The 19,670-nt window shown below is 40.1% G+C and overlaps 1 protein-coding gene across 3 annotated transcripts in view; it reads right to left on the reverse strand.

Annotated features, from left to right (window-relative positions):
• Window positions 1–18,688, reverse strand: part of nfkb1 (nuclear factor of kappa light polypeptide gene enhancer in B-cells 1) — a 39,120-nt gene extending 20,432 nt beyond the window's left edge. The window contains exons 1-6 of one of the 3 annotated variants that reach the window (XM_039648866.2): window positions 18,412–18,688; window positions 18,244–18,323; window positions 14,919–14,953; window positions 13,930–14,029; window positions 1,482–1,522; window positions 1,159–1,257 (exon numbers count right to left, since the gene is read on the reverse strand). In XM_039648866.2, the coding sequence (XP_039504800.2) occupies window positions 1,159–1,257; window positions 1,482–1,522; window positions 13,930–14,029; window positions 14,919–14,948 (270 nt within the window). In that variant the 5' untranslated portion in view covers window positions 14,949–14,953; window positions 18,244–18,323; window positions 18,412–18,688. The remainder of the gene's footprint in view (window positions 1–1,158; window positions 1,258–1,481; window positions 1,523–13,929; window positions 14,030–14,918; window positions 14,954–18,243; window positions 18,324–18,411) is intronic. The other 2 variants (XM_039648865.2, XM_089135018.1) reach the window with 2 other exon arrangements.
• Window positions 18,689–19,670: the final 982 nt, after the last annotated feature.

Genomic DNA, 19,670 nt, shown 5'->3' on the forward strand with positions numbered 1-19,670 from the left:
CAGACAGCTCTCTCTCTCTTTCTCTCTAGATCTCAAAACTATGCAAAATAGATACGCATTTCCTGCAATTAAAACCTTGTAAAACAAGTATTTAGACAATGATGTCATTATTTACTCACTGTCATGACGTGAACTATCTTCTGTAGACCACAAAAAGATATTAGGTAGGATGTTCATGCTGCTCTTTCATACAATGAAGCTGCATTGGTTGTCAGTGTCAAACTCAAAAATGTACAATTTTCTGAAGCCATACAAGCTTTGTGAGAAAAAAAAGGCCAAAACGTAAGGGATTTTGGAGCTTAACAGCTCCTGTTTAAAATTCATTTTACAAAAAGGAAAGCATGAACATTCTGCAAAACATCTTTTGTGTTCAACTTAAGAAACATCAAAGATAAGCAAATTAAGAATTTTTATTTTAGGTGAACTATTAATTTAAAGTTTTAGGTAAGAATTAATATGATGATCCATACCTAGGCAAAAAGACCAATCACACTTCAGTAATAAGCATAAGGAAGAATACAGGATGCAAATGTCACCAATGACATTATATCTACCAATCACACAATGTACACTGGAAATTTGGGGTCGATAAGATGTTAAATTAAAAAAATTGTGAAAAATTGTGTTAAATTAAAACCATTTTCTATTGGAATATATTTTACTGTGTGATGGGAAAGCTGATTTTTCAGCATCATTACTCTTCAGTGTCACACGATACTTCAGAAATCATTCTAATATGCCGATTTGGTGAAAAAGAATAATTTCTTCTTATTATTATTATTAATATATTGAAAATAGTTGTGCTGCTGTGATACATATTTTTACAGCATTATTTGATGAACAGAAAGTTTTGTAAAATTATAAAATGTCTTTTCTGTCAAATTTGATACATTTAATGCATCCTTGCTGATTATAAGCAATATATTAATAATATATATATATATATATATATATATATAATTTATTCAAGCTGATAAAGTCTGCCAAGACCACAAATAAATAATAGCCTACTCAGCTTGATTAACAGTGGAGAAATACAATCTCAGAACATAGTTTTATCCTGTCAATCAAAACCATATTGCCCAAACAGAACAAATTGTAGAAAAATGGTTTGTTTATCGCAAAGCATGTGCAGAGCTTTAACTGGTTGAACCATACCTTCACTTGTGGGTAAGACTTCCTGTTCTTCTCGCTGGAGGCTCCTGGGAGTCCTCCATGGGAAGGGCCTTCACATCCATAGCGGAACCTGAAGCCCCTCTGGAGATGAAAACGTCAGAATTAATGTTGTGCTACACTGAGTTTGTTATTGCCACTGTCTGTTGCCAGAGTTACCAGTCTCTTCTGAACCTTTGAGCCATTACACAGCTAAAAACATGTTAGGAAAAACACTTGAAGAAGCAAGAAAACATTTCAGCGGTGACGTTTTTTTGACTAGTTCAAATCATTTAACAAGCATCATACCCAAATATTATGTGCATTACCTGTTTTGGTTGCTCGATGATTCGCAGATAAGGTCCGTCGACTGCAAAAGGAGAGATGCAAAAAAATGTGATGAACTGTAAAATGAAAATTCCCTAATTTGTTCTCTTAATTATCAACTCTGCGGTCCTTCTTAAATATATTTATATATGCAGGATCATAGATGGTTTTAAAACACAACTAGGGCTGGATATCGAGATGTTCCAATTCGATTCGATTTCGATTCGCAGGCTCTCAATTCGATTTGATTTCGATTCACAGGCTCTCAATTCGATTCGATTTCGATTCTCGATTCCTGATTCGACTACAATGAAAATAGATGTAATACAAATTGTAAATATTTATAAAAAAAAAAACAGTTTATTAATTAACCACTTAAAGGTGGGGTAGGCAGAAATTTTATAAAAAACTTTTTTTCCAAATTTGTTGAAACTTTCTATATATACCAATGCATAATTAAAATGTAAGTATCCTGATAAAAAGAGTCTAAAAATCGAGTGTCTCTAGACCGTTTAATCTGCACTAAACGCAGCTCATTATTTCAAAACGGGGCGAAACAACAGATTGGCCTAGGCAACTGTCACTCTCTCGCAACCATGGCAACCACCCTTTTGCCACACAGGACCTGCCTTTTTGCGTGCACTCGTTTGATTTGTGTATTTCAAGAGGCACGGAACCTAGGAATACCAAAACAATGGCAGAGAAAGACCAATCTAGGTTCACATTTGCAGTTCACGAAGGCAAACCAGTCAAAAAAAGGAAGTCATTAACATTACATGAAAAGGTAATGAACAAAAAGTTGTTGGATAAACAAAGAAGCCGTGTGAATATCGGCGTGGCTTTCCAGCGTTGGCGAGAACTGAGGGACCTCAAGGGGCTGAAAAGTGATGCCTTGATGGCTTCTTTTCTGGCATTGGCACACGTAGCTGCCTAATTACTCAGCGAGCTAGCTAACATAGCTAACAACACAGCATTACTCAGCGAGCGGTAGTAGATGTTACGTGTTAGCCTATGTGTTATGTGTTATGTGTTATGCGTTATGTGTTAGTAGATGTTATGCGTTCATTTGTTATGGGGGCGTGGCTTTGGACGGAGCACAGAAGGGAGGGGGTGAAGTGACTGGAAATAATGAGCTGTCTTTAAAATAGTCGTGAGAGGTCTACAGACACTCGATTTTTATACTTTCTTTTTCAGAGTACTTAGATTTTAATTATGCATTGATATATAGAGAAAGTTTAAAGAAATTTTGAACAAAAAGTTTTTTATAAAATTCTGACCTACCTTTAACCACAAAAACGATTAATCGAAAAATCGCTTTTTTTTTTTTTTTGCCCAGCCCTAAACACAACCAATTCCGTTTAGCATCATTGATGCCAAAAATGATTTGGCACATCTGAATGCATCATATTTCAAATGAAATGTAAAACTTGTAAGCTGCAGCAAAAACAACATAAGTGTGTACCTCGCACAAAGCATCACATGGCAAAGGTGTGGCATGAACGTTGTGCCAAATATCTCTTTTTGTGTTTCATGGTAGAAAGGAATGACATTCTTCAAAATATCTTCTTTTGTGCTCATAAAGGTTTGGAACAACTTGAGAGTGAGTAAATCATGACCGAATTTTCATTTTTGGCCTTTAAGGATGAACTAAATTGCGTAGTTATTACTGTACATATTCTGTGATTTAAATTTTAGACAGTTGCATAAACTACCATTCAAAAGTTTTTGGTCAGTAAAATTGTTTTTGAAATAAATTAATACTTTTATTCATAAAGGGTGCATTAAATTGATAAACAGTGACAGGAAAGACTGTTCTTATGAACTTTCTATTCAATACAGAGCAATAAAAAAAGAGACGTCATTGTTTCCACAAAGATATGAATCAATTTTTAATCATCAATATTAATCTGCAAGAATTGTTTTCAACATTGATAATAATAAGAAATGTTTGTGGTTTGATTGAGAACTGTTCATTTGAGAACCGTTTGTGGTTATTCTCTAGTAATCCCGCTTATAGTGTGCATGTCACGCTACAATGCAAACAGCAATAAAAGCAAACATGACTAGCTGAAAGGTTCAACCAGGTGTGGGAAAATCAGGATTACCATGCATACTTTCTAACCATCAAGCATATCAAAACTTTCGCTGATGTTCTGCAGATATTTCAAGGCCATAGCTCTCGCCGTACCACGTGTTTCCACAGAAGATGCAAGCCTCTTCCTCTTCCTGTGCACTATAAGGACTAAGACCACATCCTTGGTGAAACGCAACTAAATCAATCTGCTGCCAAATTTGCAGAATTGAACCTCTTAGAGCCAAACTTTAATGTGTACACCTCTGCCAACGCACTGACACAATGGAACGGATCTATAAATGTTGATATAACAGGGACAGCCAGGTCATTTATTTGGTTATATATGGCATAATGTATATCATTATCATATTTCCAACATTTACCCATCAAGTCTAAAGCAGATGTCAAAACCACAGGTGCACTGAACTCTAAATAGAAATACATCATTTTTTGCACTGAACATTGAACACACCATCTGATAACAGAGTAGTAAGCTTTAAGCAACTCTTTCTTGGTGCTCCAACTTGACCGCCAGCTGTATCACTATCTGCTTTTGCTACTATCTGGTAAATGCCACATCGTGCCACTGCATGCTTGAGAAAACTTACAATACAATATTTTTTTATTTATCAAAAGTTAAACTCTGCTCTCAAACTTGGTCTAAGTTGCTTGACTGTGTTGCTCATGTCGCCTCTAATTACCAACTCTTACTGAAAATACATGATGCTGGTTGCAGTTAATGTGATGTCCTTCCTTAATAACCCCACCAGTTGAAACCTGAAGTCAGCATAAAACAGAAGTTGAGATGGTCTTTTCTTCCCTATTGTGACACATATCTAAGTGTAAGCTTCTCGAAGAAGAAAAAAAAATGTAGGGCGGGACTTGATTTTGTTCATTGGGAATTGATTGGATGGTTGTGGTTTGTTATTGCTGTGATGTCATGTGAGTGACAGGTTGTCCCGCCCTCATGCCAGTAAACACATCATCAGAGAAGAGATGTTGGGAAAGTTATTTTGATTAAATATTAAGAGGCCACATAAATAAAACAAATAATTATTGCATTTACATTTCATTTATTATAACTTTTATCCAAAGCGACTTACAATTGCTATATATGTCAGAGGTCGCACGCCTCTGGATCAACTAAGGGGTTAAGTGTCTTGCTCAGAGACACATTGGTGTATCACACAGTGGATTCAAACCCGGGTCTCTCACACCAAAGGCATGTGTCTTATCCACTACGCCATAATGGACAAGAATAAATCTTAGATTAATCAATCTTTAAAAGGGTCATAGACTGAGAATTCATATGTTTCTCGATCCTTTGACAGAGTTCGTCATACTATAAAAATACCCTGAAAGTCTCCAAACTCTGCTTTTATTGAAACCAAGGTCAAGAACGACAGAATCTAAAAAGGGAGAATTGTGACGTCACAGGGCAGCTGTAGACCGCCTTTGCAGAAGAACATTAATGCCTACGTCAACTTCACTGCATCTTTAGCCCCGCCCACTGGAGCTTTAAGGCCAATTTATACTTCTGCGTCGAGGGTACGCCGTAGTGTATGGCGTCGGCTACGCACGTAGGTGACGCCTTTGTGAGCATTTATACTTCTGCGTTCAGGTCTTGGACATGGTTGCTCTGCAGTACTGCTCCGAAACACTAGTTGGTGGCGGAGGGTTTTAATGTTCCACTGTTTAGATTCCTCGAGTTGCGGCTAGGTTACTACAAGCCTACAAGAGAGCGGATCATGTTGGAGTTGGAGCTCATTGAGGTGGAAAAACAATTAATTTTAGTAAAATTACTAAAACTGAAAGGCAGAAATGAGAGAAGACGTCAGAGGAGATGGTACGTGCGGAAATGTGTAGGAGGAAATGCGATGCTACCAAGCCGACCAATCACCGATCTTGCGGTCTGCGTCGTCGCGACGTGTAGTTACATTTTTGAGGAGGTGCGCGTCAGGCTACGGCGAAGGGTACGCGGTATGGGACGCGTCTCTGCGTATGCTACGCCGTACCTACTGCGCGCACCCTACGCAGAAGTATAAATTGGCCTTTAGTGAACATGAGAACAAGAAAAGAACGACCCAGGATCAATACCATTACCTTCATAATGCTAGGATAGTGGGGTTTTTTTTTCAACAATCCAGGCTTTGCAAACAGACTTTTACGTTATGGATCTGCCAGCAATGCCACAAATATGCAAGTAGGCTAGGCTAGTCATGCTTATTCTAATGCCTGATCTGTGATTTCTGATGTAATTATTCAAATTCAAACAGATTATCTCTTAAAATCATTCAATACTATTTATGAAAGAGTAAATCAACTTCATTCGATTAATCAAGCCAGTGACCAAACAATCAACTTCATGTCGTTTCTCTTAGTAATATGAAAATAATCTTTAAAGAAAGCGATCAAAGAACGCTCCCTTTCCAATCAATCAAGCTGTCAATCAAACAGCATGAGTTGGACACTTGCCAAAACCTGTTGAAATCAATCATCATGAAATCAATGACACTGTTAGAATTGAGTGAACATTTTTAAGCAAACTGTACAGACTTCTTCGGAGCTGTGTAGGCATGCTCAGGTAGATCAAGAGAGTGTGTCAAAAAGTGGCAGACCCAAAACTGCACTTATCTCAAAGCGGGTTTCTCAAGTAACCACATGGCGGTGAAGAGCTGTTGATAGTTTTTTCAGCCCTTTAGAACCGTACTCACGAATCCTTAAACTGTTCCCTCGGTTTGACAAATCGTACCCAAGGATTAATAAACCGTACTCACGAGTTCCTAATCCACGCTCTCATATTGGTAAACCGTACCTTATGTTTTGCCAATATGTTCCCAAAAATTCATAAACCGTGCCCACGCTTTCGGAATCCGTTCCAACGGGTTTGTAAACTGTGATTTGTGGCCCGCCCTCGTTTTAGAAGAAGAGAACATAAGTTGTTTATTTTTACATTATGTGCTTATTTTTTCATTAACAAATTCAATCTTCATATTTCTAAAATAATATTGGTAATTCTACATAAAAGTCCCAAAAAATTGTTCTAACATTGAAACTTATACCACATTATTAGATTACCCTTTGACTATGAAAACACAAATAAATGACACCTTAATGATTTTTTATATTTTTTGGTGCATTTATGTAAATACTGCATGTACCATTTTTTGTCACTGGTGATGTTACTTTATTTATTTGGCAATATTCAATGTGAGTTCAAATAAAAGCTTCATATGAAAAATGAAAAGATACAGTGGATTTACTATGGGTATTTCTTCATAGATATTCAGGAAATTGGAAGGAGGAAGTCAAATAATGTCATCAGTGTGATTTATTTCAAAATAAGAGATTTTTGTTTAAACGTGACAACGCCTCCAGGGGACAACTACTTTCATTATAAATTGTATAATATTTTTTCAGCATTTTTTAATGTCATTTTAATATATTTGATAGTTATGTATACATTATTATATTTTAAAATAAAAAAAAAATAAAAATAAAGCATTTTCCCTCTGTACATGACATGTACATGTGGGGTACGAGCACTTCTGTGGTGCTTTGAATTATATAATAAATCAAAAAGAAATATTGATACATTGATGGCTCATGGATGTGTAATTGTTCAAATAACATTGTTTAATTTTAAAATCTAAAGCAATTGTAACCCTAAAGTGTTTTTCAAGTGTAATATTTCTGTAAAAGGTAAGGAAAGAAAAATTAACATTTCCATAGAATGACCCAGATCCAATACAACAATCTTCAAGTATAATATTCACACGTATAAAGGATTGTAACCTTAAAAACAGTCAACTAATTTAATGTAAAGAGCTACAGAAGTAAATAATGTCAACTAGATCTTTATAGTCGACTAGTAGTCACGTTTATATTAATGTCTGCTTAAATACTGGGTGCATGGAGGAATATAGCCTATTCTAAATCAGTGTCGGCTGCAAATCTCTGTTGTGAAGCAGATGTGCCTTTAGAGAGAAATGATCCCTTCATATGGATTATGGTATTTGCTTTCGATACGAATTTGTTCATTTAAAAGGACATTTCCACCTTTATATAGGTATATGTGAGGCTAGTATACGTTGTTTTTCAGTTCATTGAGACCATGAAAGCGCGCCCTGATTGTTTTCTTTTAATTTACAAAAGAACAATGTTTTCTTGTTATTGTGAGTTTTCAGAAAAAAAAAGTGGTTGCGAATTATGTATTATTCTTTTCCGTATGACCATAAATTATGTATTAGTATTTGAAGTTGTTTCCACTGTTGTTGATTGGACAACACAAGTGATAGATCCAGCGCGCTCCACAATAACGGTGGGATATGTTGGAATAGAGTAGATGATTTAATATGAATGATGTGTGTAATGACTCACGGAACACAGAAGAATCCATTTGCAGTTTTATTAAACAGAGTCGTACAGGCAGGGTCAAAACGAGGCAGACAGAGCAATGCAGACAGAGCTAAAGGATAATCCAGATAACAGGCAGAGTTCGGGGCAGGCAGCAATAATCACAATCCAAAGACAGTCCAAGATCAGGCCAGGCAGAAATCACTCGTAGAATAATCAAACAGTCCAAAGTCAAAAACCAGAAAACCAGAAACAGGGAATAACGCTCAGAAATGATCACCGGGGCAAATCAAGACTTCGCAACAGTGTGTGTGTGAAGGTGGCTTTTATGTGTGTGTGCTAATGCGGTGCAGGTGTGTGACGCAATCAGTCCCAGGTAAGAGGTATGATGGGAATTTGAGTTTATGTCCAATGATCAATACTCCGGTGAAGGCTCCCTCTGGTGGCGGAGAGGAAGCGGAGCGGGAGCCTCCACTGTAACAGAGCCCCCCCCCTGCGAGCGGCTCCTGACGCGAGGAGGCAATTGTCGTCGGGGTCTACCACGGGGTCGAGGGGCCGGTTTCTCCGGGTAAGTCCTATGGAACTCTTCCGTGAGAGTGGGGTCCAGGATATCTCTTGAACTGACCCAGGACTGCTCCTCCGGACCGTACCCCTCCCAGTCGACCAGATACTGGAGATTGTTACCCCGACGCCTGGAGTCCAGTAACTTATGTACCCGGTACGCCTCCTCGCCATCGACCAGAATGGGTGGAGGGCTCTGAGAAGCGGTCCCTCCCTCCGCTTCTCCCCTCGGACCACCAGCAGGTTTCAGCAGAGAAACATGAAAAGTAGGGGAAATACGGTAGTTAGCGGGCAGGTCTAATCGGAATGAAACTGGTGAAATCTGTCTAATAATTTGGAAGGGACCAACATACCTGGGACTGAGTTTGCGACATGGAAGTCTGAGTCTTAGGTCTCTGGTGGACAGCCAAACCCATTGGCCGATCTGGTATTCTGGAGCGGGGCGACGGTGACGATTGGCCTGATGTTCTTGACGTCTGACGGCGTGCCTTAGGTGAGTATGTGCCTGATCCCAGACCTCTTCGCTCTTGTGTAGCCATTCTGTGACAGATGGAAGTTCTGTGGGTTCGCCGGACCAGGGGAAGAGAGGAGGTTGGAAACCGAGGATGCATTTGAAGGGTGTGATGCCAGTTGCGGGTTTAATCAGAGAATTTTGAGCATATTCCGCCCAGAACAGGTATCTGCTCCAATCTTGTTGATGTTGTTGACAGTAGGTTCGTAGGAAGCGGATGACATCCTGGTTTAAGCGCTCCGTTTGTCCGTTGGACTGTGGATGATACCCGGAGGTAAGACTGACGTTTACATTAAGATTTTTGAAGAAAGCGGTCCAAACTCGAGACGTGAACTGTGGTCCCCTATCGGACACGATGTCTTCGGGTAATCCATAGAATCTGAATACTTGATTGCATAGGAGTTCTGCAGTTTCGAAGGCTGTGGGAAGTTTCGTGAGAGGAACCAATCGACAAGCTTTCGAGAATCGATCCACTATGGTGAGAATTGTGGTGTAACCTTGAGAATTGGGGAGATCGGTGATGAAGTCTACGGCGATGTGGGACCAGGGTCGTTGTGGAGTTGGAAGAGGACATAACAAACCAGCAGGTAGTTTTCGTGGTGATTTCGAGGTCTGACAATGAGAGCAGTTGTGGATGTGGTTGATGGTATCCGGGGTGAGTGTGGGCCACCAGAAACGATTTTGCAGTAGTTGGACAGTGGCAGTAATACCTGGATGACCAGAGCTGGGATTTGAATGAACCTGATCTAGGAGACGGGATCGTAAAGTTTCTGGTACATAGAGGAGGTTGGCTGGACATTCTGCAGGAATGGAGGTTTGTAGATTGGTTTGCTGGATCTCAGTTATGATATCCCACTGGACAGGGGCCACTAGCAATTTCTCACCTAGTATGTTTTCGGGGTTGAGGTTCTGGGTTGTTTCTTCAGATTGACGAGAGAGAGCATCAGCTTTGGTATTCTTGGTTCCCGGGCGATATGTAACGGTGAAATTGAATCTGGTGAAGAACAGGGCCCATCTGGCTTGACGTGGATTGAGGCGTTTGGCCGAACGGAGGTATTCCAGGTTCTTGTGGTCTGTGAGAATGATGAATGGTTCTGCTGCTCCCTCCAACCAATGACGCCACTCTTCCAAGGCTAACTTCATGGCTAACAGTTCACGGTTTCCCACATCATAATTACGTTCAGCTGGCGAGAGTTTGCGAGAGAAGAACGCACATGGGTACATCTTGGCTGGGTCTCCCTGGCGTTGTGATAGTATAGCCCCCACCCCTGTATTTGAAGCATCGACTTCAACAATGAATTGTTGTTCAGGATCCGGATGATGTAGAATGGGTGCAGTGGTGAAGCGTGTCTTCAGGTCGTGAAAGGCTTGTTGTGCTTCGGGGTTCCAGGATATGCGATGGCTGTGACGTTTGGTTAGGGCTGTTAAAGGGGCGGCTATGAGGCTGAAGTTTCTGATGAATCTCCGGTAGAAATTTGCAAATCCCAGGAATCTTTGTAGTTCTTTTATGGTTTGCGGTAATGGCCAGTCTACTACACCTTTCACTTTCTTTTCATCCATGGCGACTCCTTCTTGACTGATGATGTATCCGAGGAAAGAGATGCTGGTTTGGTGGAATTCACACTTCTCCATTTTGGCATAGAGATGAAACTGAATTAGACGTTGGAGTACAAAACGGACATGTTGAATATGCTCTTCTAGTGAATTAGAGTAGATCAGGATGTCGTCAATGTATACAATCACCCACTTGTCCAGCATATCACGGAACACATCATTCATGAAGGCCTGGAAGACAGAAGGACTGTTGGACAATCCGAAAGGCATGACGAGATATTCATAGTGCCCACTAGTGGTGGAAAAGGCAGTCTTCCACTCATCACCCTCTCGTATGCGAATCAGGTTGTATGCGTTGCGTAGATCAAGTTTGGTGTAATATTTGGCCTGACGAAGTTGTTCTAAGGCGGCTGGAACCAGAGGTAAGGGATAGCGGTATTTGACGGTGATATCATTTAAGCCTCGGTAATCGATGCAGGGTCTGAGTCCCCCGTCCTTCTTCTTTACGAAGAAAAACCCTGCGGCTGCTGGTGATGTAGAGGGTCGAATGAAGCCTTTTGCGAGTTCTTCATCTATATATTTCTTCATAGCGTCAGATTCTGGCTTTGACAATGGAAAAATTCTACCTCTGGGAGGCGTGGCACCGGGAATTAACTCTATGGCACAATCCGTTGGTCTGTGTTCGGGGAGTTGTGCAGCTTTTTCCTTGCTGAAGGCTTCACTCAAATCCACATAAACAGAAGGTAAATTCTCCGGTTCGGGCACAGAAGTATCAGATTCTGGTTCGGGACTGCATACTCGGGTGACTTTGGATAGACAACGGTTATTACATGCTTCACCCCAGCGAAGAATTTGACCCTCTTTCCAAGAGATGTGAGGATTGTGAGTTTGTAACCAGGGATGTCCCAGAATGATGGAGTGATGTGGAGCGTGAATGACGTAAAACTGAATATTTTCTGAATGAAGAGATCCGACGTGCAATTGAACCCTCTCCGTGATGCGTTGAATTTTTCCCTCTCCGATGGGATGTCCATCTAGCGCCTCCACTGTCAATGAAGAAGGACACGGATTGAGTTGGATGTTGTGTTGTTCAGCAAATGTTTGAGATATGAAATTTCCCGCAGCTCCAGAGTCAATGAAAGCAGAAGTGTCAATGGATTGATTATGAATGGTTAGGCGGACTGGAATTTTGAAACTGGTAGCAGGATTATGGGGATTCTCTCGGGTACTCACTGACTGGTTACGGTTGGAGGGTCGAACAGGGCAGGAGAGCTTCATGTGTCCAGATTGACCGCAGTACATACATAGCCGATGTTGAAATCTACGTTCACGTTCCTCTGGCGAGATATGAGTGAGTCCCAGTTGCATGGGTTCGGGATGGTTAGTGGTTACGAGTGAGGACTGAACTGGTACCCGCGGTTTACGTCTAGATCGTATCAGATTGTCGACTTGAATAACCAGAGTGATATATTCATTCAGAGTTTTCCCATCATCTCGACAGGCTAATTCGGATTGCAGCTCATTGGTAAGTCCTCTCCTGAAAAGGGTTTTCAAAGTATCCTCCACCCAGTTTGTTTGTGCAGCCAGCGTGCGAAATGTGAGGGCATAATCAGCAGCAGTTTCTTTTCCCTGAGTGAGATTTAAGAGTTGGTCGCCAGCATCACCTTTCTCCGTGGTATGTTCAAATACTTGACGAAACTGTTGAATAAACTCTTCGAATGTAGCAAAAGTATTACCCTCTGGTCTCCAGACAGCCGTAGCCCACTCTAATGCTCTGCCGGTGAGGAGTGAACAAAGGAAAGCGATGCGACTCCCATGACTGGCGTATAGTGCTGGTTGTTGCTCCACGAAGAGTGTACATTGTAACAGGAACCCCTTGCATTTGGTTGGGGTACCGTCAAATTTATCAGGAAAAGCGAGTCTGGGATTGACTGCCGTACTCACAGTATCAGGAGGCACACTCGGTGGAGGTGGTGTAGCAGGCGTGCTAGGTATGCTACCAGCAGCGGTGCGAAGCTCCTGAAATGCCTGTACGAGCTGCTCAGTGAGGGTAGTCAGGTGGCTGAGCTGTTGCTGGTGTAGATCTAAGCGTGAAGCTTGGGACGTGAGTTCGGTGGTCAATTGCATGACGGCTGCTGGATTAGTTGATGGCGAAGTCTTCTGTAATGACTCACGGAACACAGAAGAATCCATTTGCAGTTTTATTAAACAGAGTCGTACAGGCAGGGTCAAAACGAGGCAGACAGAGCAATGCAGACAGAGCTAAAGGATAATCCAGATAACAGGCAGAGTTCGGGGCAGGCAGCAATAATCACAATCCAAAGACAGTCCAAGATCAGGCCAGGCAGAAATCACTCGTAGAATAATCAAACAGTCCAAAGTCAAAAACCAGAAAACCAGAAACAGGGAATAACGCTCAGAAATGATCACCGGGGCAAATCAAGACTTCGCAACAGTGTGTGTGTGAAGGTGGCTTTTATGTGTGTGTGCTAATGCGGTGCAGGTGTGTGACGCAATCAGTCCCAGGTAAGAGGTATGATGGGAATTTGAGTTTATGTCCAATGATCAATACTCCGGTGAAGGCTCCCTCTGGTGGCGGAGAGGAAGCGGAGCGGGAGCCTCCACTGTAACAATGTGCGTCAAATTTTGTTTGTTTGTGAAACTTTAATTGTTGTTTTTTTTTTTTTCCCACAGGTGACTTCTTGGGTTCTGTAGCAATAAAATAAGGAAGTGAAAAATGCATGAAAAAATAGATCTCCTCCTATAGCGACAACCAAAATAATACATGACAGCGTCTGACATCATTGAGTGAGGGATTTTTAACACAGCTAGACTGTGCAGTTTATCAGATTTAGACCTCTGACTGAATCTTAGGGTGCAGCGTTACTGTTTTCTTGAGGAAGGAATAGAGCAAGAAAAAAAAGGGGAAATGCAGGCTAGTGTTACTGCATCCATTCTCCAATGTTCAGCAAATTATCTTATGATTAAAGTCACCATGAAATCAAATTGAACAATTTTTATTGTTTTATGGAATATTGCCGTATTTATTATAGGTATATAAATGATGTATCTGTATCATTTTTGTTCATGTGGCCTATTAATCTTTAATCAAAATAACTTTCCCTCCCATTTGCAGCAACATCTCATGAGGGCATGAGGGCGGGATGACCTGTCACTCACATTACATCACAGTAATAGCAAACCACAACCACCCAATCATTTCCCACCAGATCAAGTCCCGCCCTACAATTTTTCATGCTCAAGAAGCCGTTTTACTCAGATACAATTCACAATGGGGGACAAAAAGATTATCACAACTTTTGATTCATGGTCAATTAAAGACTTTGATTGAACGACAAGTTTAATAAAACTCAAACTGAAAGGAAACTCTTACCTGTCCTCATAACATTATTGTTGTGAATGCCTGGAAATGGTGTCGGGTCCATGTTCATCCACAATGCTTCGTTATTGAATTCAATTGGTTCCACCATGAACTTCAGAGTATAAAAAGAAAAACAATGAGTTTATATGCACAAGAATAGTCATATTATTAATCATATATTTATAATTTGGTCATATCCATATTATGCATTGTCATGCAAACATATTAAATCACATTAAAAAGCATAATTTTAGAATTACTAAAAACACAGCATAATAAATCCTATTTGCCGGTTCCCATTTATACTGTAGAGAATTGATTTTTAATAAAGGCTTATTCATGCATGAAATTCGGACATTTGTAAACGTTTCGAATTTAATTTAAGCTACAATGTACTTTAGAAAGAGCTTCATGACCATAAACACAGAGAGCTTTTCCAGTGTAGCGTTTGAATTTAGGAGTCAGATTATTAGCAAAGTTGTAAGATGCATGAAGTGAGTGCAGACACTAGACATATGTGGATTCAAAACTGAATAAACCCTTGTCTCAATCTAAAGCTGCTGTGTTAGGGGTGAAATATCAACCACAGTAGGCAGGAAAAACGAACACCTCCTCAGCTTTCTAAGAGACACTTCCTGTGTGATGCTGTGGTATTTGCAGAAATTAATATGTCCCGTTTCAAATTTAATCATTTACTATCAGGCTTATGTGCCTTCAAAGGCATAAATCTGTTATAGCTCTGTGTTCCATGTTTACCTTGTGAAGATAAATGTAAGGTATAAGCTTCATGCTCCCTGCACGCTTGTCTGCTATCTATGTGGTCTTCATGACAATAAACATTTTTTTATAAATAAATCAGCAGGTAGCAACAGAAGCTTAAAGTTAACATGAAATCAAAACTGAGCTTAGTTACTCATGTCAGAAAAATGTCAGATTTCTGAAGTAAAATAAGTTTCGAATGGCAACTGTGACTCCAAACATTGTAGAAAGCATTTCCTCACCCCCGGATGGTATGTGTCCTCTCCAGCCATGATTCCTAAGAAGAAAAGTAAAACAAATGAATTTATGATTCATTTTCAGAAAATAGTCATGTCCAAAAGTAGTCAAACACTGAAAATATAAAATGGAGAATATGAGGGTGATGTTAAACGCTAAATCTGGATTTTGTTCAGTCAATGTCCTTTGCAAGTAAAGGACACTAAAGTCACCATGAAATCAAAATGGACAATTCTTAATATTTATGGAATAGTCCGTGCACGTTAATTCACGACGGACAAAATCAAGTCCTCAACCTACTACATTTTTTTCATGTTCCAGAAGCCGTTTCACTTGGATATGTCACAATAGAGAAGAAAAGACTACCACAACTTCTGTTTCATGGAAATCTTAAACGTCTTAAATCAATGACTAATGGCCAACCATACAATTATTAGTTCACCAACAATTCTTTCATTAATTACTCACCCTTATGTCTTTCCAAACACGACTACTTCGTAACACAAATAAAGATCGTTTTAATGAAATCTCAGAGATTTCTGTCCCTCCTTTGAAAGGCCCTATGCTCCCTTAAAGGAGTAGTTCACTTTAAAATGAAAATTACCCCATGATTTATTCACCCTCAAGCCATCCTAGATGTATATGACTTTTAGACTAATACAATCGGAGTTATATTAATAATTAAACACCCTGACGCTTCCGAGCTCTATCATGGCAGTGGATTGCAACCATGAATGAATGAATGAATAATTTATTTCTTTTCATTTCCTTTTCCTCTTCAGAACATGGTCATTGATAACAGAGCATATCCAAACAAAAAATAATAAAAACAAAATCTCAGCATGTTCAAAAGAGAAGAAAAAGAATATAGAAAAAAAAAAGGAGAAGGAAGAAGCTAACTTAGTAAACTAACCATCAGTTTAAAAGCTCAAAAAAGTGCATCCATCCATCATAAAAAGAAATCCACACGGTTCTGGGGGGTTAATGAAGGACTTCTGAAGCAAAGCGATGAGTTTGTGCAAGAAAAATATTCATATTTAGCTTCCGGCCAAACGATTATACGGATTCAACTTCGCAATTTGTGCAAGTAATGCACTGATATTTACGCTAGCCATGATGCACTACGCTACTTGCGACATCATAAGTTTCGCTTTAGACGCAAGTAGAGCGTATGACAGTTTAGCCGGAAGCTAGAAAATTACTTTGTAACGTGTTAAATATGAATTTTCGCTTTGCTTCCGATGGCCTTTATTAACCCCCCTGGAGCCATAGACGGTTGCAATCCACTGCCATTATAATGCTTTGTTCACACCAAACGCGAATAGAGTGTCAAATTCACGTCTAGTTGGATGCTTGAACATTTTGAATCCATTCGGGTGTCCAAAGCAAATAGGAGGCGCGTTTAAACCAAGTGTTTGAAGTGAAATGGACACGCGTCCGAGGTGAAAGTTGCTTCTTGTGGGAGGAAGTGCTAGACGGTAACGTTGTCATTGAGAGAGTCACCGTTCTGTTTTGCTCTGGACAGCTCATTGTCGCCAGACCCTCCGGAGGCGTACCCAGTTTGGAGAGTTTCACCAATTTGCTCCAGGATCTGCGCCTGGATGACAGCCGCTTTCAGTTGTACTTCCATCTGTCCCGTGGCCAGTTTGATGACCTGTTGTCCCGCATCAGAGCGAGAATCACCCATGTGACTCTGAGCAGACCTGCCCCCGTTTATAACGTCATTTCACAACTTGACAGCTGCAAGCAGGCTCCTGATTGGTTAACACGGCACGAACAGACGTTCAGATTTTTCAACTCGGGCGTTAAACGCGAATTCGCTTCAAACGCGTGATTGCACAAAAAGCACCAAATAAAATCACTTGCGCCAGAAGCTCCATTCGCCTGTTTCGCTTGAACTGGACACACGAATGAGACGAAATTGCATTGACTTAAAATGGAAAAATCACTCGCTCCAGATGCTCAATTCGCGTTCAGTGTGAACGCAGCATAAAGCTAGGAATCAGGAAGCGTAAGGGTGTTTATTAATATAAGTCCGATTGCATTCGTCTGAAAGAAGAATGCCATACTCCTTTCAGGGGGAGTAAATCATGGGGTAATTTTCCTTTTAAAGTGAACTACTCCTTTAAGGAATGTGCACAATAGAGATTGACAGTCCACGCAACACTTTTGACACTTCAAAAAGATCATAAAGAGATCGTAAAACTGATATGAATTTAGCGGTTTTGATAAATTTTCATTTAGAGACTTGATCGCTTTATTGAACAGATTGAATTTAGGTTTTTATTCACATCTAAACATTCATCAACTCAAACATCAGTTGAGGTAAACCGAAGCTTATGTTTGCTTGACACGCCAGAACCAATGAGGTTCATTCTTGTGTTTTACGCAGCTCTTTTGAGCTTTGACAAGAACCAATGAGGTTTGTTCTCGCGACTCTAGCAGGTTCGATTGAGCTTCTGTTTATGGTCGCTGATCAACGTTTATATGTGAATAAAAGCCTAAATTCATCATATAAATCATATAAAGCGATCAAGTCACTTCAGATAATTTGGACAAAACTGCTCAAATCATAGGGATTATTTTTATTATCTCTTTTGATCTTTGATTGAATTTTTTGAAGCATCAAGGTGTCAGTTGTCTAGGTCTATTTTGGGACAGAAAGCTCTCCGATTTTATTAATAAGTTCTTCATTTGTGTTCTAAAGTTGGGTGAACTAAAGTCTTACGAGTTACACGACATGAGGGTGAGTAATTAATGACAGAATGTTAGGTTATGCAGGCACGTGATATTTTTCTGTCTTTATTTTATAACAACAAACAAAAAAAGTTGCGATGGATGCGATGATGGTTTTGTTGTCATTTGTAGGGAATCGGTTGAGTAGATCAAGTGAATCACTCACAGAAATTGTCTCGGAGTCGCCACCTACTGCTGGCTTTGTGAATCGTTCACTGAACGAATCGGTGAGCAAATTATTTGAGGCGTTTAAAACATTATTAGCGTTATTGAAATTAATCAAAATCTCAGTTACTAGGCTACTCGTCTCAAACACCGAATGACACTAGACTCTAATAAATCCAAGCTCATATAAAACAAACTAGATCTCGCGCGTTTGGAACAACAGATTTGAAATTCGAATAAAACTTATATTCTGACCAACTCCGGATGTTCGGAATGAATGCGCCTTGATGCCCACAGCCTTTATTGATAGATTTTGACACACGGCCAGCACAACACATAACAGTCACTTATCTCAAACTTTGTACTATCAAATCCTGACTAACTTCCATCACAAACACATTAAGTGCATCATGAGTAGCTCTTACTCACCCAAACGAGTTGATCAAAAGTCCTTGAGAGCTGAAATGTGCATTTGGCCTCTGAGGCAAGAACTAGGAAGTTCAGCAGCACTTGATAAGTAGTATCACAACAACCTTTAGATGGCAACATGGGCAACTCAAAGACAACAAGCATGGCTGGATCTACGAGGGTGCTTACCTTTCCCGACAGATATTCGTGGTTCAGGATCAACATCAAACAGCTGGGATCTGGGATTCCGAGTCAAGCTTTCTTATTCGTAACTTATTTCTCCATGTTGCGCTGAAGTCAACTAATGTAAGCTCATAGAAAGTCAGTTCAGTGCAGGCTCCTTATTCAGGAAGATCGTTGCGTCTGCCAGACATGGATAGCAGAAGGCCCACTGAGGTGAAAAGGCGCATCGATCGATCAATCGATTTTAATCGCCGGTCGCGAATGATCACAGTAAATCATGTCGAGATCAACGCGACGTTTGAATAGACGGCTTGACTTCCTTACTGGAAATTCCCTGACGTAACTCATGTTCATGTCTTGCTTTCAAAAACGTCCTCTTGCGCCCACATGTGGATGAACCTGATTTCATTTACTGTTTTTGAACATGGAAACAAAGAGTCTAAAATGGTTTACAGGTCCCATATCCTTAAAGAGGTTTTAGGCGTATAGGGAGGCCTTCTAAACCATCTAAGTTCAGCAAAAATAAATACTTTGGACCTGTTTAAGTGTCAATCATTTGTGGGCACTCCTCTACATCTGTCCACATATACATCAGTGACAACTACAATGGTGTTGGATAGCTGCTATTCACCTCACAATTGGGCTCCCTCCTTCAGAAAACTAATTATAGTCCAGCAGTCGTTGAGAGATCTCATTTGGACGATGGGTCATGCATTTTAGCAACAACTACAGTATCAAATTCCATTCATTCCTGAAACAGTATTGTCCCAGATATGGAATACAGTGAAATGAAAAGTGCAATTAGGGTTCTCAAAAGGACTTCTCTCAGAAGGAAACACAAAATGATAGTTTAGCAACTTTATTGAGCAAACAAAATGAACAGCTAGCGGAGCTATTAGTTGATCGGGCATCCATTGAGAGCTTCCAATCACAATGAGAGAACAGTGTTTAGGAGGATCGACAAACTAATAGCTCCCCATTCTAAAAACATCAAAAAGAGGAGAGAAAAGGAGTAACAAAATAAGTTCTCAAGACTCTAAAAGTGGACATGTATTTGCTTAACATCGTCTGCAGATATTCATTTTTGGCAGACCACAGACCAATTACTTTAAACTGTTCCATTAACATGCAAAATATATATTTTTCCGTAACTGCTGATACAATGACGTGACTGATTTGGTAAGAAACAGTCAGATATAAGCAAGAATATATTTCACAGACCGTAGTTCTTCTCATTGCTATTGTAAAAGCATATAAAAACATGA

The sequence above is a fragment of the Pimephales promelas genome, chromosome 9 (assembly GCF_988280905.1).
Source record: "Pimephales promelas chromosome 9, fPimPro1.hap1.1, whole genome shotgun sequence".
NCBI classification, from domain to species: Eukaryota; Metazoa; Chordata; class Actinopteri; order Cypriniformes; family Leuciscidae; genus Pimephales; species Pimephales promelas.